This window comes from Dermacentor silvarum, chromosome 7, assembly GCF_013339745.2.
Source record: "Dermacentor silvarum isolate Dsil-2018 chromosome 7, BIME_Dsil_1.4, whole genome shotgun sequence".
Lineage (NCBI taxonomy): Eukaryota > Metazoa > Arthropoda > Arachnida > Ixodida > Ixodidae > Dermacentor > Dermacentor silvarum.
Window position 1 is genome coordinate 179,280,807 of NC_051160.1, and position 13,964 is coordinate 179,294,770.

Consider the following 13,964-nt stretch of genomic DNA (forward strand, 5'->3'; position numbering starts at 1 on the left):
AGCAACGGTATGGTGTAAAGGTTACCCCTGGTTTTATTGGGAATTAGGACGGCTCTGAAAGCGGACATTGGCTGCTGCTCGGCTGAACTCGTATACGGCACAACACTTCGCCTTCCGGGGGAGTTTGTCGCTGACAGTAAAAACGCAAACATCCAGGTAAACAACGATTACGCCCTGCGACTGCGGGACATTATGAGCAAGTTACGCGCTGTCCCTCCGCGTCTGCCAGCACCACAGCATGTACACGTCCACAGTGATCTCTCCTCCTGCTCTCGCGTGTTTGTAAGGCACGACGCCGTAAAGCTTCCACTCTAGCCCCCGTATGGTGCTGTTCAAGGTGGTGAAACGAAAAGAAAAGCACATCCCGATCGACCGAGGTGGCTGTCACGACGTGGTTTCGCTTGACCACGTAAAAGCAGCGCACGTGGACAGCAACAGTGAAGTGCGTGCATCATCTCGAGTTCCACAGCCACAAGGACTACCAGCAGAACCGACTGAACCGGCCCAACCAGTCATCGAAAGGTTCATGCGGAGTGGACAGCGTACAAGACCTCCATTGCGAATGAACTTATGAACCGCACTTCATTGTTGACCCATTCACTAGGGGGGAATTATTGTAGCGCCCCGAAACGGCACTCCCGTGCACAATGCCAAGAGCGCATGCACGAGGAAACACGTGACTTTTCTTCGTGAGCATCTGAGTGAATAAAAGTTCAGTTGTTGTTTGGGATGTGTGCTGCTTATAATCACTTGGCTCAGCCTAGCAGCGCGTTCCAACACATGTGTGTCTGATCGCTGTGCTTACCCCTTAAAAAACATGGACTAAAGCTGCAGTATTTTCATGGCTCATGAAAAGTTCACATAATGGCACACAAAGCACTGATGTAAGAGACGTGATAGCCGAGTATACAATATTTGCCGTCTGAAACGCGCAAAGTACGCAGAAGCACACAGAATCTTTCATAACAAGGCGGCAAACACCGCGCACAACTTTCTCAGACAGCCGTCGTCGGCTAGCTGCTTGCGCTTGTCAGAACAAAAATCTGCTGACCATTTCGAGAGACCGCGGGCAGTCCGGAACTTCCGGTGCATGAAAAAATGAATGCGCTTCTGACAACTCTCGGACTGGTGGGCGGAGTTCCCAAAGCTCTCCGAGCAAAATTGAATGTGGCACTGCAGCCCCAAGCAGCCCGGGACTGTCAGCAACTGACAATCGCAGATGTCCATTGTTTACCGGAAAGCGGACGTCTCTATGTCGGACAAACTGGGCGTTGTGTGAATGAGTGCATGCACGAACACGCCTAAGGTCAGTAAGCAAGGAAGCGATAGTCACCTGTCATTGCATTGTGTTGAATGTGGCTGTGAGCCACTTTTTAAAGACTGTGCCATACTGCCAAACTATCATGATGGGTGCGCGCATCTAATCTCTTTAGCATTCCATATCCAGGAGAGTAGTGATGCTTGTGTAAGCGTTCCATCAATTTCACTCTTTCCGAAATAAATTTCATTTTTATCAGAGTGATTACATTATTTTTACTTGCACACATGACCTTTCACATAATTACTTGTTTTTGCGCTAAACAAGTAATTATGGATTCGCACCAACTAGCCCGCCAACGCATTGTGCTGAACCCTTTCACATGTTTCCTGGTTTTTGCAAAGAGGTATCTATATATGCCGTGCAAAAGAATGAACATTCAGTTATTTGTCAGTGTTGTTGTCTGTCCTTTTTTTCACGTCCTCTTATTCTGCGCCTGTTGGGGAACGCTGGACACTCGGTCGCGTCTCCAGAAAAGACAAAGCTGCGATACACTCAATGAAGCCTTTAATGGCGAGAGACGAACACAAAAGGTTTAATGATGATGACAACGGTGTGCGCACTTGGCGCCAGGCGGGGAGGCAGCAGCCCACATTCCATTCTTTTTCTTCGTCGTCTGCTGCTAATCTCCGACATCCTCCGGGGCCTCAAATGTGGTGACATCTAGTCCTAGACGATGTAGCTTCTGCACTGGCCTCTTGAAGACTTTGCCTCCCTGTAATCGGGGAAAACAGCCGCGCACAAATCCGTCGGTGCCTGGGTACACCTCTTGAACCCGGGCTAGATGCCAGAATAACTTGGGCGTGTTGGGAATGTCGACTGTTACGATGTCTCCGACCTTTAAATTTCTTGAGTGATGCGTGGGTGAGCGATGAGCCGATGGTAGTCGCAGCAAATATTCATGTTTCCTTCACTTCCAGAAGTCATTCATCATTTTTTGTCGATGTTGAAAGCGTAGCATAGTCATTGCGATCTTAGCTGGTTACTCGGTCTGACAATGTATTTTCTTCTGGTAAAGTCATAAGCTGCTGGCCCACTAGGAAATGTGGCGTGAGGGCAACATGCTCGCCTGCTTGATTATCACAATACGTTTGAGGTCTTGAATTGAGCACCGCTTCAACCTCAGTAATAATAGTTGAAAGTTCTTCTGTGCACAGACAACTTCGACCTAAAACTTTACGGAGTGCCATTTTTACGGTACCGACCAACCGTTCCCACCAGCCTCCCCACCATGGGGCCACTTCGACAATGAACTTCCACTGAATTCTTTGGTTCAAAATGTAAGCCTGGAAGCCGTCTTGTCATAGTACTTTCCATATTTTTTGTAGCTCCTGCGACGTTGTCTTAAAGGTGTGGGGATTGAGGGAGGCGCCGGTGCCATTGCGCGGGCTCTGCCGTCCCTCGCTTTCGTTCCCCGCTCGCCCGCGCCGCCTAACCGGTTCCCGCGGTGGCGCTGCGCACGCGGTGGTTGGCGGTGAGGGCGGGGCGCTGAGGTCACGCGGCCGCGCGTTTGGGCTGCTAGCGGTGGAGCATGGCTCGGGACTTCTCTCGGGGACCAGCGCACGGTACGTTCATGCTTTCCTCTCGTCCGCCAACACCTTTGTGACTAGGACTGGAACTCGCGCACGGTGCCTTTGCCCGTGTGGGGAGCGCGTACTTTGTGCTGATCCTTTTCCCGACGCTAAGCCGACGAGCAGTGCCATTAGTGCTCGCGCGAGGTCTTACCCCGCCGAGCCGCACTTGCCGAAAACCTAAGCCGAAGGATATTGCCCATGCTCTCGCGAGTTGACCCATTGGTTATCGCCAGAGCAAGTAGCATAGCCGCCAGGACTTTTCCTAGCGGTGTGTCCCAGCTTGAGCCTGTGCTCTCGCCGCGACGTGCTATAGGTGCCTGTTATTGTATTTTCGCCCTGGTGCGGGACCCCTTTGGCTCCCCGCCGCGCGGGCGTTTGTGCAGTGCTGGTGCCAACGGTTTCAGTAAACGGTTTCCGTCAACTCAGGGCTTTACTGTGTTTTTGCGTGCGTCGCTCGGTAGCCCCTTGCGGCCTCTGAGCTCGCGCGCGTGCGGTGCTGGAGGCGATGGCTGACACGGCCCTGTGGCTCGCTAAGCTCGAACCCGCGGTGGTTGGTCTCCTGTGAGACACCAAGAACCCACAAAGGTTAAGGTATTGCCGGAGTAAATGGAACTTGGGAGTCCCCTTCTTGCATGAAACGCCGGAATGCCAACAGGAAAGCAGGTGAAGACATATCCGAGACCAGTTCCAAATGCAATGCTCTTGTTACTTCACATGTGAAAAGTACGATGTACATTTTCCTGCCGGAGCTCTCAGATGACTTCGCATATAATGGTCCGGCAAAATCAAGTCCTGTAGTGTTGAAAGATTTCGTTTTTTCGACCCGGCAGACATGGAAGCAGCGTATACAGCATCACAGTGGGTTTCGTGCGAAAGCGGACGCATAGAAGGCATCGGTTGATTGCTTTCTTTGCCGCTTGTCGTGCTCTTGGGACCCAGAATCGTTCGCGTACGTTGTGTATTATCGCCGTTACTCCTCCATGCATGACTCGACGATGGGCATCCGCAAATACCAGCTAGGTGAAACCATGTCGACTTGGAAGTAGCAATGGATGCTTCACGTCTCGGCTGTCTGTGAGGTTATGTAGTCTTCCTCCGACGCGTAGAAGCCCGTTCTCGTCGAGAAATGGGTATAGTTGTGCTATCCATGATTTACTGGGCGGACCTTGCCTTTCCAGCAACCAACTCCTCTCCTCAGGAAACGATTCAGTTTGAACTTGCCGGATCCAATATCTCTCAGCTGCCAATATTTCTTCAGCTGAGATGACTCCAACTTTCTTAATCTTGCACTTAACGTTGGAGACAAAGCGCTGCACCCATGCTGTGACATGGAGAAGCTTGTGCAATGAACTAAACTTCGTGGCATCTAGCAGTGGGGTTAACTGCAATGCGTTTCTGTAGAATGAAGCGTCGTTGAATTTGTCGCTGTTATCCCTAGGATGTCGTTGATTTGGGGTTCTGAATGCTTCATAGCTGGCCATTTTCCTGAGTCCTTACTCAGCTAAGCTGGTCCTTGCCACCAGTGTAGCCCAGTAACCAGTGCGTTTAAGGAAACACCTCGGGTCAGTCTATCAGCAGGATTGGTTTCTCCTGGACAATGCCGCCAGCTACATTCCGAAGTAATAGACAAAATTTCTGTGATTCGGTTCTTCACAAAGACGTCTAAAGTCGAAGGCACTCGCTGTAACCAGCCAAGCACTATGGTTGCGTCAGTTCAAAGAAAACATTGCGCTCTTGGCATGAGATCTCTGCAGCCTTCCACTATATATTTGAACAGCCTCCTTCCTGTTAACGCACCCATTAGCTCTAGTCGTGGCAAGGATAGAGCTTTCAGTGGGGCTATCCTTGACTTGGCTACAATCAGAGTGCTAGCCATGCTCCCATTCACATCTTCTACACGAAGGTATACGCACAAGCTCCGTACGCTTTTGTGCTTGCGTCGACGAAAACGTGTAGCTGAAGGTCATGCGGTTCTGTAACTCCACTCATGAGGTGACGGGGAACGTTGACTTTTGACAAATGGATCAATTCGTTTCTCCAGTCGTGCCATTTTGCCACAATGTGATCAGGAAGATCTTCGTCCCAGCAAACCTTCGAAACCCATAACTGCTGAAACAGTATTTTCCCTCGCACTACGTATGGTGCGAGAAATCCTGATGGGTCGTAGATCCTCGACACCCCAGTCTACCTTTGAAACCCATAACTGCTGAAACAGTATTTTTCCTCGCACTACGTATGGTGAAAGAAATCCTAATGGGTCGTAGATCCTTGACACTGCCTGGAGGACAAAACGCTTAGTGTCCTTTGCCTTCTCCAAGAAAGTAAAGATGTTCTCCGGGTTGTAGATGAAGGTGTCTGTCGCTTTCGACCAATCCATCCCTAGCACTCTCTCTTGATATCCAGTGTTCTCATAGGCTAGAGGGGTAAGAGCATCATTGGAGTCGAACAGTCGTTCTAGTTGCCTACAGCTTGAGCTCCATTTCCTTAAAGGCATGCCAGCATCATCCATCAGTTCTTTCGTGCACTTGTAAAGAGTCACCGCTGCTTCTAAGTAATTCGCTCCGAATAACAGGTCATCGACGTAAAAGGATTTCAGAAGTAGCTGTGCTACGGCCCTTTTCCCGGGTTTCGGCACCATATGTTGCGGAACGCCGGCAACTTGGTCGCCTCTCCAGAAAAGACGGAGCCGCGATACACTCAACGAAGCCTTTAATGATGAGAGACGAACACAAAAGGTTTAATGATGATAACGGTGCGCTCACTTCTTGGCGCCAGGCGCGAAGGCAGCAGCCCACGTTCCATTCTTTTTCTTCGTCGTCTGCTGCTAATCTTCGACAGCGCCATTCCCGCTCAAGTCATGAACCAAACAACCCAAATGCGTACACTTTTGGAACATATTTCAAAATCAGATAGAACAAGAGCTATAGAAACTGAAAATGTTACATTCAAAAATTAATTTTTTGGCCATATTACGTAGTATTGATGGTGAAGAAAACAGTCGCAAAACTTGTGAATGACGAAACGGACTTTTTATTAGGCGAACCTGTGCCCACAAACTAAGTATCACTCAAAGCACAATGATAGCGACAAACACAGTCGGCGATCGGCGAAATCTGATCAGCGGTGAAATGCGTCGGCTTTTATACATGAGTCATTGAAGGTTCCAGAGTAATCCCTGGTGCCCGCGTGTCTTCCAGAAAGTACTAGACAATTCACCTCGCTCATACAGTCAGATTACATAAGCGTCGGTGACAACAGACAACGGATAGAAGCATCGAAAGCGTTCAAGAAACTTCCGATACATACAGGCACGTCCTACGCCGAGCAATAACGTTTAAGATTTGTTAGCGGGTGAAAGATAAACAAGCACACGTGTCAATATTGTTACGGGCCGCCTCCTTGCATTAAGGAAGAAGACGATGATCACCAGGGAACGCTGCGCGTGTTCAGCCATCTTGGCCATCTCTGTTAACAGTCCCTGTATATAAATCCTGTCCCTCTTTTATCTATTTGACGCCCCATCACACATTGGTGGAGGTGCTGGGTATTCTCACCAGACGACGGAGCTCTGAAGAGGTCGACGCTACATTGCTGCGTGTGACCTTTGTCAGCGACGTAAACGGCCCTCGGGGTTGCCTGCAGGCCTTCTGCATCCTATTCACATACCCCAGGAGCCATTCAACCGTGTCGGTCTCAACCTCCTCGGTCCATTGCCTACGTCTGCTTCAGGGAACACGTGGTTCGCAGTTGCGACCGACTACGTTATGCGTTTTGCCATGACGCGAGCTTTGCTGACTAGTTGCGCCACTGACGTCGCCGACTTCCTCCTTCATGACGTCATCCTTCGTCATGGTGCTCCTCGGCAACTGCTCACAGACCGAGGCCGCTCCTTCTTCGCTCCTGTTCTGTGGAGCACAAGCTCACTACTGCGTACGACCCGCAGGGCTCACCGAAAGGCTGAACCATACCTTGACAGATATGCTGTCGATGTACGTGTCTGACGATCATCGGGACTGGGACAGCGCTTTGCCATACGTCACGTTTGCATACAACTCCTCCCGTCACGACACCGCCGGTTTTTCGCCATTTTACCTCCTCTATGTCACCACCCTGCATTGCCTTTTGACACGCTACTACCTGCTGTTCTACAACATACCATGGAGTATGCCCGTGCTGCTGTCGCGCGAGCCCATCTGGCACGTCAGATAGCTCATGCGGGACAATCCTCTGCTTTTCTCCGGGATCTCTTGTGCTTCTCTGGACCCCTTCTCGTCGCGTTGGTCTCTCCGAAAAGCTTTTATCGCGTTACACCGGACCTTACAAGGTTTCACTGCAACTTAGTGACGTGAACTATGAAATCACCCCATTGAACAGTTCTTCACCATCTACCCTGCCATCTCGTGACGTCGTGCACGTATCCCGACTGAAACCATACTTTTCCGTCGTCCCCTCGTGTAATTAGTCTGCGCCGAGACGGCGCTCAGCCCGCCGGGGCGGTTAGATGTTACGGGCCGCCTCCTTGCATTAAGGAAGAAGACGACGATAGCCGGGGAACGCTGCGCATGTTCAGCCATCTTGGCCATCTCTGTTAACAGTCCCTGTATATAAATCCTGTCCCTCTTATATCTATTTGACGCCCCGACACAATATTTTGCAATGCGAAAGCTCCATCTCCCCTTAAGAGCTCTAATGTCATATTAACACTGTTTTCGAATTTGAACCATTAGAAAGTGGTTACACATTCAATTCAGGGGTGTGTTAGAATTGAAGCAAAAATTGTCAAATGAATCAGTAGTGTGTTTTAGTATTTTACTGCCTTTTGTTTACTTCAACAAAATTTCATTGGTCCTCACAAGGTCGAATTAACAGATTTCCACTGCATTAAGTTGAGCTACATGGACTGTAAAGGATGTTGATAAACTCAGGAGGGCCCGAAAAGTAATTTCGCCCCAGAAACATGGCAGGTCGCCGTTTTCGAGCGTCGTAGAAAGCAATACTAGCAGGGGGGGCTTTGTTAGTGGGTCAGGAGGTGCTCTGCAGCTGCAGAGAACCCGCGTCGCCAGCGGTGCATCGTAAAATGCTGCACGCGCGGTCTGAAGACGCGGAGGAGAGGGTGGCATTGGGAGCTGTTTGACCCAGAAGCGCAAATGGAAGCGCGAACGGCTGCCCTCTCATGCGCTGCCTAAGACCTGCAAAACTTCATTAGGGTGTCAATGGGCAGCCTCGGTTGTAAAGAAGCCATTTCAGGACCGGAGGATCATGTAACTCGACACGTGGGCCCTTGAGCGACAAATTGGCACTAGAGGTGCAGTCCATCTTTGGGATGACAGTTTTATGGGCCTACCGGAGACGGACCACGCGCCGAACGGCATTGTGCATCGATGGGCGCCCTTTATTGCATGCAGTGTGCGACTTCCAATTAAGGCACGAGAACGGGGCGACTCGGGTGTTTCTTTCACCGACAGTGTTCTAGGGGAAATGCCAGGGATAGTTTAACATGTCGCAGAGTGGAACTGTTTGTGCTTTGTTTGCTTATTTCTTGTTTGTTGTTTTCTTTCTCTCCCTCTAGCTCTCTGAATATTCCGAGAAATGCAGGTAGAGACTGAGAGAAGTAGTGACAAGCGAGTGAGAGCCCAGTTGACCCAATCAGGTCACTGTGTTGTCGTGATTTGCTGCGAGGGGATTTGGGGGGAGCAACCGAAGGGTTAAAACCGGGCTCCTGACCCCTCACGAGTGCTTCCAGACACAGGAAAGGTGCTCTGTACTGTCGGCTCTGCAGAGTTAAGGCGCCGAATCCAGTGTAAACATAGGGTCTGAACATACAAGCGGTGTTATGCACTATTGGCTATGTCGAGTGTTACGTCAGACTCATTGTAAATAGCTGTGGATGCGTATATTGTGTACATAAAGTCATATCTCCAAGTGCAAACGTCTATGGTGTCCCATCTCTGATGGAAGAGGAGAAACGACGACGGCGGCCGCTGAAGAAAAGTTTCCATACCAAGTAAGCTGGTTATGCCAGCTTGGAGCACCTCAGTGCTAACAAACTAGAAGGAAGCTTTAGTTGAACAAAGTATTCATCAAGAAGCCTATCATCACTTCCTGTGTGCCAGTCGGCAAGATAACTTTATTGTGTAGAAAATTGCCACCTAAAGTCCCGGTCCTGCTCCTAAATTTGAACAGCCGGCACAAAAATGGATGAATTGATGTCATCTCCCCCGTGACTTCCCTCTCTTGAGCTGTCATCACGTGAGAGGTACCATGTGGCACCACTACAGATTTTACGTTTCAGTCATTTTCTCACTTAAAAAAGCTTTATTCTCTCTACAAATGATGAATTCGTTATTACAGAAGCCTAATCTTTAAATCTAGCTTGACTGAAGATTTTCCTTTAGTGTCTAAGTATCCATGTGATGCTGCAGTGCTGCACGGCCAGTTGCTAACAGCAAGCTGGGTATGGCTATTCATGAACAGCTTGCTTTCACGCTTGTCCACAAGCATCAACAGTTACTAACTTGGTTCAAGCTCCTTCTCGAAATACACATTAGCCTTTCGATTCGCTTTGACTGTGCATTTATGTAGTGAATGAACTTGACAATCCAGCGTCGTCATGCCTACAGTGTGCCAAGCTGACATTTTCAGCCAACTCTGTCTGAGACACGCAAAGTGGAAGTGCAATTATCCAAGAAACCACGGCATTCAATTATTACTCATTATATTCAAGAGAACTCAAGAGTGATAGTGCAATACAATGCAAAAACCAAACAAGAGGAAAGTCAAGACAAGGAATAATGCATGTTAAAACTTATTTGTCAGCACTTTAGGTTGGATTTAGGCCTCTGTTTGGTTACGAAAATATACTCGACTTTCTCCCTATGACAGCTCTCAAGGAGAGCCAGCTGGCTGCTAGAGCTTGCACTTAAGTTGGCAGAGCAAAACTGGAGAAAACGCACACAAAAAGGAAATGTCTTGGAGCTTTGAGAAGCTTCTAGTGTTTACATTCTTTTGTCTACAGCGTGTGCTCGTCAAACCTGCAAATGGCAGTAGTAGTAGCAGCAGTGATGGTACTTTATTTTATGAGCCAAGCAACACATCCTATTAGAGAGACCTTCGATCTCTTTAGCATGTTTCTTTGTGTGCCTGTTTCGTTCAGTTTTCTACGTGCTGCTAACATGAATGCAATGCTTCATTCAAAAGAACACCATGGGAGTAGCTCTGCCAATGCGAGAATGCCCTTGACCCACCGTTCGCCCGCGTACAGGCTGAGCGCATAGTTGTTGACCACATGAGCAGCATCCCCAATGGTGGCAAAGTCGGGTGCCAGGGGCAGATTGGCCGTCGCCTCGAGCAGGGGCAAGGGGGGCACCACTGTCACGGGGGGGGCTGTGGGCTGCGCCAGCACACACTCGCTGTGGACACCCAGCACGCAGGTGCTGTAGCCTGCACACACATCACCCAGCCACTTCTCAACGTGACTGCATTTCTAATAACAAGCACGCTTGAACCAAAACAAAGTAGGCACAGCACTGTCTGCTCATCAAAATCTGCATGTTACACAGGGACACCAGTAGAGCAAAGCAATCCAACAACTTTGATGAATGAATAGACTGATGCATGCACAATCAATGCGATTACGAGTGTGCCATGCACTGCGTTGACACACTGTCATGTGTGAAGTGTGCGCAACGACGTGAGCATGGTGTGTCGGATGGCAGGGAGAAATAGACGACGTGCTGCATGACAAGTGTCGCATCACAAAAAACACAAAGTACCAACCGGCGAGGGAAGGAGTGGTTGGAACGGGTGAATGCGGCTAGGATGCAGAGGTTGACGGGTGCTTGGACCCGGGCTCACAAAAACTCTACCTGGCTGATCACACGATCACTTGCATGTAAAGTATGCGCTGTGCTTGTCTGTTTAAAATGGCCAAACCTGATGAGGGGCCCTTTAAGGGGGGACGTGGGTTCTAAAAACTTTTTCTTTAGTTTTGGTTCTATCTTAACTAAACTGCACTGTTTAGATCAATTTTTCACACTGATTTCAAATCTATAATTAGTTTTTTGATAGCTACTCTAGTTCAGAAAGTATTAAAATCTGAAAATAAATTTCATGAGTACTTCTTACAGGGCTTTTTGGCAACTTATCCTTGTCAAAGGCAAAAAGTAAGAGCATGACTTTAATGCCAAAGACTTGCTCTAGGGGGGATGCTATATTTATTTGTTTGAAAGCATTATAAAGGTAAGAAAGGAGACCAACATTGACTGTGAATATATTTTTCTTATTTTCACTCATTGTTACTTTTGATTGTAATTTATAAAATGACGCTAGAGTAACATAAATAGCATCACCCCCTAGATCATTTCATTACGAATACACTGATACCAAACTTGTTATTGTCACTATACAACATCATAGAAAAAAGCCCCGTAAGGCTGAGTGCGGTGTGTAAAAACATCGAACTGAGAAAAACGCATTTGAAGTTTAGACAGCTGCAACTTTTTCTAGAATCCAGCTACAGCAATATTAATGACATCATTTTGTAGCTCTATTCTTCACGAGAATGACTATACTAAATATATGACGGTACCCTGCCAGAAAACTGGGAAAAGCTTGTCATAAAGCCATGTACTGCCCCTAAACCAGCATGAGAAACTACATTTACCACTTCATGTGCCCGTTCCAGTGGCCTGCGAGCTAAATGAGCTAAATGAATACAAAAATTGTATAATAAAGTAGCCTTCCCTTAGACAAATAAACTTACACAATGTTCAAGTCAAAATGACGCATTTATGGAATATTTATTGAATGAACAAAATTGATTATTGTCATTCAACAACACTTCGCTCTACAGCATGCCAGGGCTGTATATGCAGGGTTCTTTGCTGGCTTGTGCCGTTTTGAAAGCCTAACCTTGGTATCACTACTGTCTAGAATTCATGGGTTCTCAAAGTGGGTTCCGCGGAACCCTGGGGTTCCGCCGGCCCCTGCTCGGGGTTCCGCGAGCCACTGATAAATTTTCCGTGGTCCCACGCTAACCAAGTGGCTAAAACGGCGAAAACGAGGTGCGCTCGATCTACAGAACGTCCGTTACTCACGCCCGAGTGTCCAAAAGCACTCACAGCGCGTAACGGCAACGCGCGAACTGAGTAATAAATTCACAAGCCACTTGTAGCCACCCAACCTCCGAAAACGGGCATTACGCCTAAGCTTTCGTACTTAAATCTCGGAGGCCGTAATTTACCAATATGCGCATTTCTGCCGTTTGTAGATAGCGTAGGTGCCGATTGCGTGCACACTGACGTATACGTCGGAGGAATAAAAAAAAATGAAGAAAAAAGAATGCGCGGAGCATCGCAAATACGCGCCGCAGAAGAGCAAGAACGACGCTAGCGTCCTACCGAAACGAAGCGGCGCAGTCCGCATTGCCATGATCCTCAGTGGCAAGCGTGCGCGGCACGTGATTGACAGCAACGCCGGAGCGCTTCGTGCCTAATTGCGCCCTTAAGACTTTATTCTTGCGTTTATCGCCGCGCGTAACACCACGTTGGCGGCATGCCGCGTGCCTTCATAAGTGCGTAGTTGACATCCATGATCGCATCGATAACCACTGCAGTTTCGTCCACAGCAGCTGAGGCAAACAGTAGTTTCGTTTTCACTCGGTGCGTGCGTCGGCTGCGTGCCTTCACAAATGCGTAGTCACCAACCATGTTAGCGTTGACAGCGACCGCGGTTTCGTCCGCACTTCTTGCAGCGAACGGTAGTTTCGTTTTGACTTCGTGCGTGCGTCGGCCGCCTGCTTTCTGAACCGCAAGGTCACCGTCCATGATCGCGTCGATAGCGGCCGCAGTTTCGTCCACACTTGTTGCAGCGAACGGTAGTTTCGTTTTGACTTGGTGCGTGCGTCGGCCGCCTGCCTGCCTTCTGAACCGCAAGGTCGCCGTCCATGATCGCGACGATAGCGGCCGCGGTTTCATGCGCAGCGGTTGCGGCAAGCAGTAGTTTAAAGCTGTCGAAGATTAAGAGCCCCGGCTACAACGCGACCCAGTGAACCACAAATATCCATTGGATGTACCACAAAAGACCAAATATCCAAGACATTTAACGACGTCCAGTTTACATCTATAGTACGTTCGACTGGTACGTGGCAGTCAAAGGTCATCCAGAGGACGTCGAATGTCCTTATGATTTGGACATCTCTTGCACATTCAAAGCTCTCGTGCATTGATCGTACATAGTGCGTTATGAGTAGATGCACGCACTATGCCGCAGAAATACAAGCAAATTGTCTCTAATGCCTAACAATGGGAAGCTAGGAGAGCAAAAGCATTTAATTAATTATTTTGCAATTTAGCACGACCTTTGCTCGCACTGTTGGAGGTCTAGTAACGTTGCTGCCGGACACCGCGCGCAAAAGCGCCATTTTTTCGCTATGCTTTCGGTCTCGGTTACGTCATTTTCTTTCTCATGCAAAGATGCTTTATTTTTCAGTTATATCTATTAGTACACTGTTGAAAATACGTAACCTTTAACTTGCTGATGTATTACGACAATTTATAAAGAAAAAAAGAAGCTTGAACCATAGAACTCGCAATAGTTCTGACTTCGCATCGCCACTGATATCAATTCAGCAACACGCGCCTCGATGCAAGTGCGCAGCAATGTTCCAGGCGTGAGCAGCGTGTGCTTTATTTGTGTCTTTTCGACTTTTGTGCGGTTGACCATGGCCCAAGTACGTGTATACTAGGCAGAACTGTACAGTTGTGTGCTGAAATTTCGAGCTGTGCTTCTGACTGCTATTTGTGGTACGCTTGTTCGCCTTGCGGAGCGCTTGCGGGAATACTCTGGAGGCAATGTTCTGATGGTTAATTTTCGCACATGTTTGTATCGCTTGGTTTCCTGCGTTCCTCTTCAAGTGTCAGGGATATTTCTCATTTGCAATGCCTATCTCTAAGTCTCTGGCAGCATTATGTTATTGCAGTAGCGCACCCAGGATCTCTGCCAGGGGGGGTTGACAGTTTGCCGATACCATCTAAACAGCACTAATTTCAATTTCTTCACGGGAAATTGTCAGA

The 13,964-nt window shown here is 48.5% G+C and overlaps 1 protein-coding gene across 1 annotated transcript in view; it reads right to left on the reverse strand.

Moving 5' to 3' along the window:
* LOC119459367 (trafficking protein particle complex subunit 9-like) overlaps nucleotides 1-13,964 on the reverse strand; it is a gene marked incomplete at its 5' end in the record, with an annotated part of 439,675 nt that overhangs the window by 228,721 nt on the left and 196,990 nt on the right. The window contains one exon of the mRNA XM_049671685.1: nucleotides 10,137-10,332. Coding sequence (XP_049527642.1) covers nucleotides 10,137-10,332 — 196 coding nt within the window. The remainder of the gene's footprint in view (nucleotides 1-10,136; nucleotides 10,333-13,964) is intronic.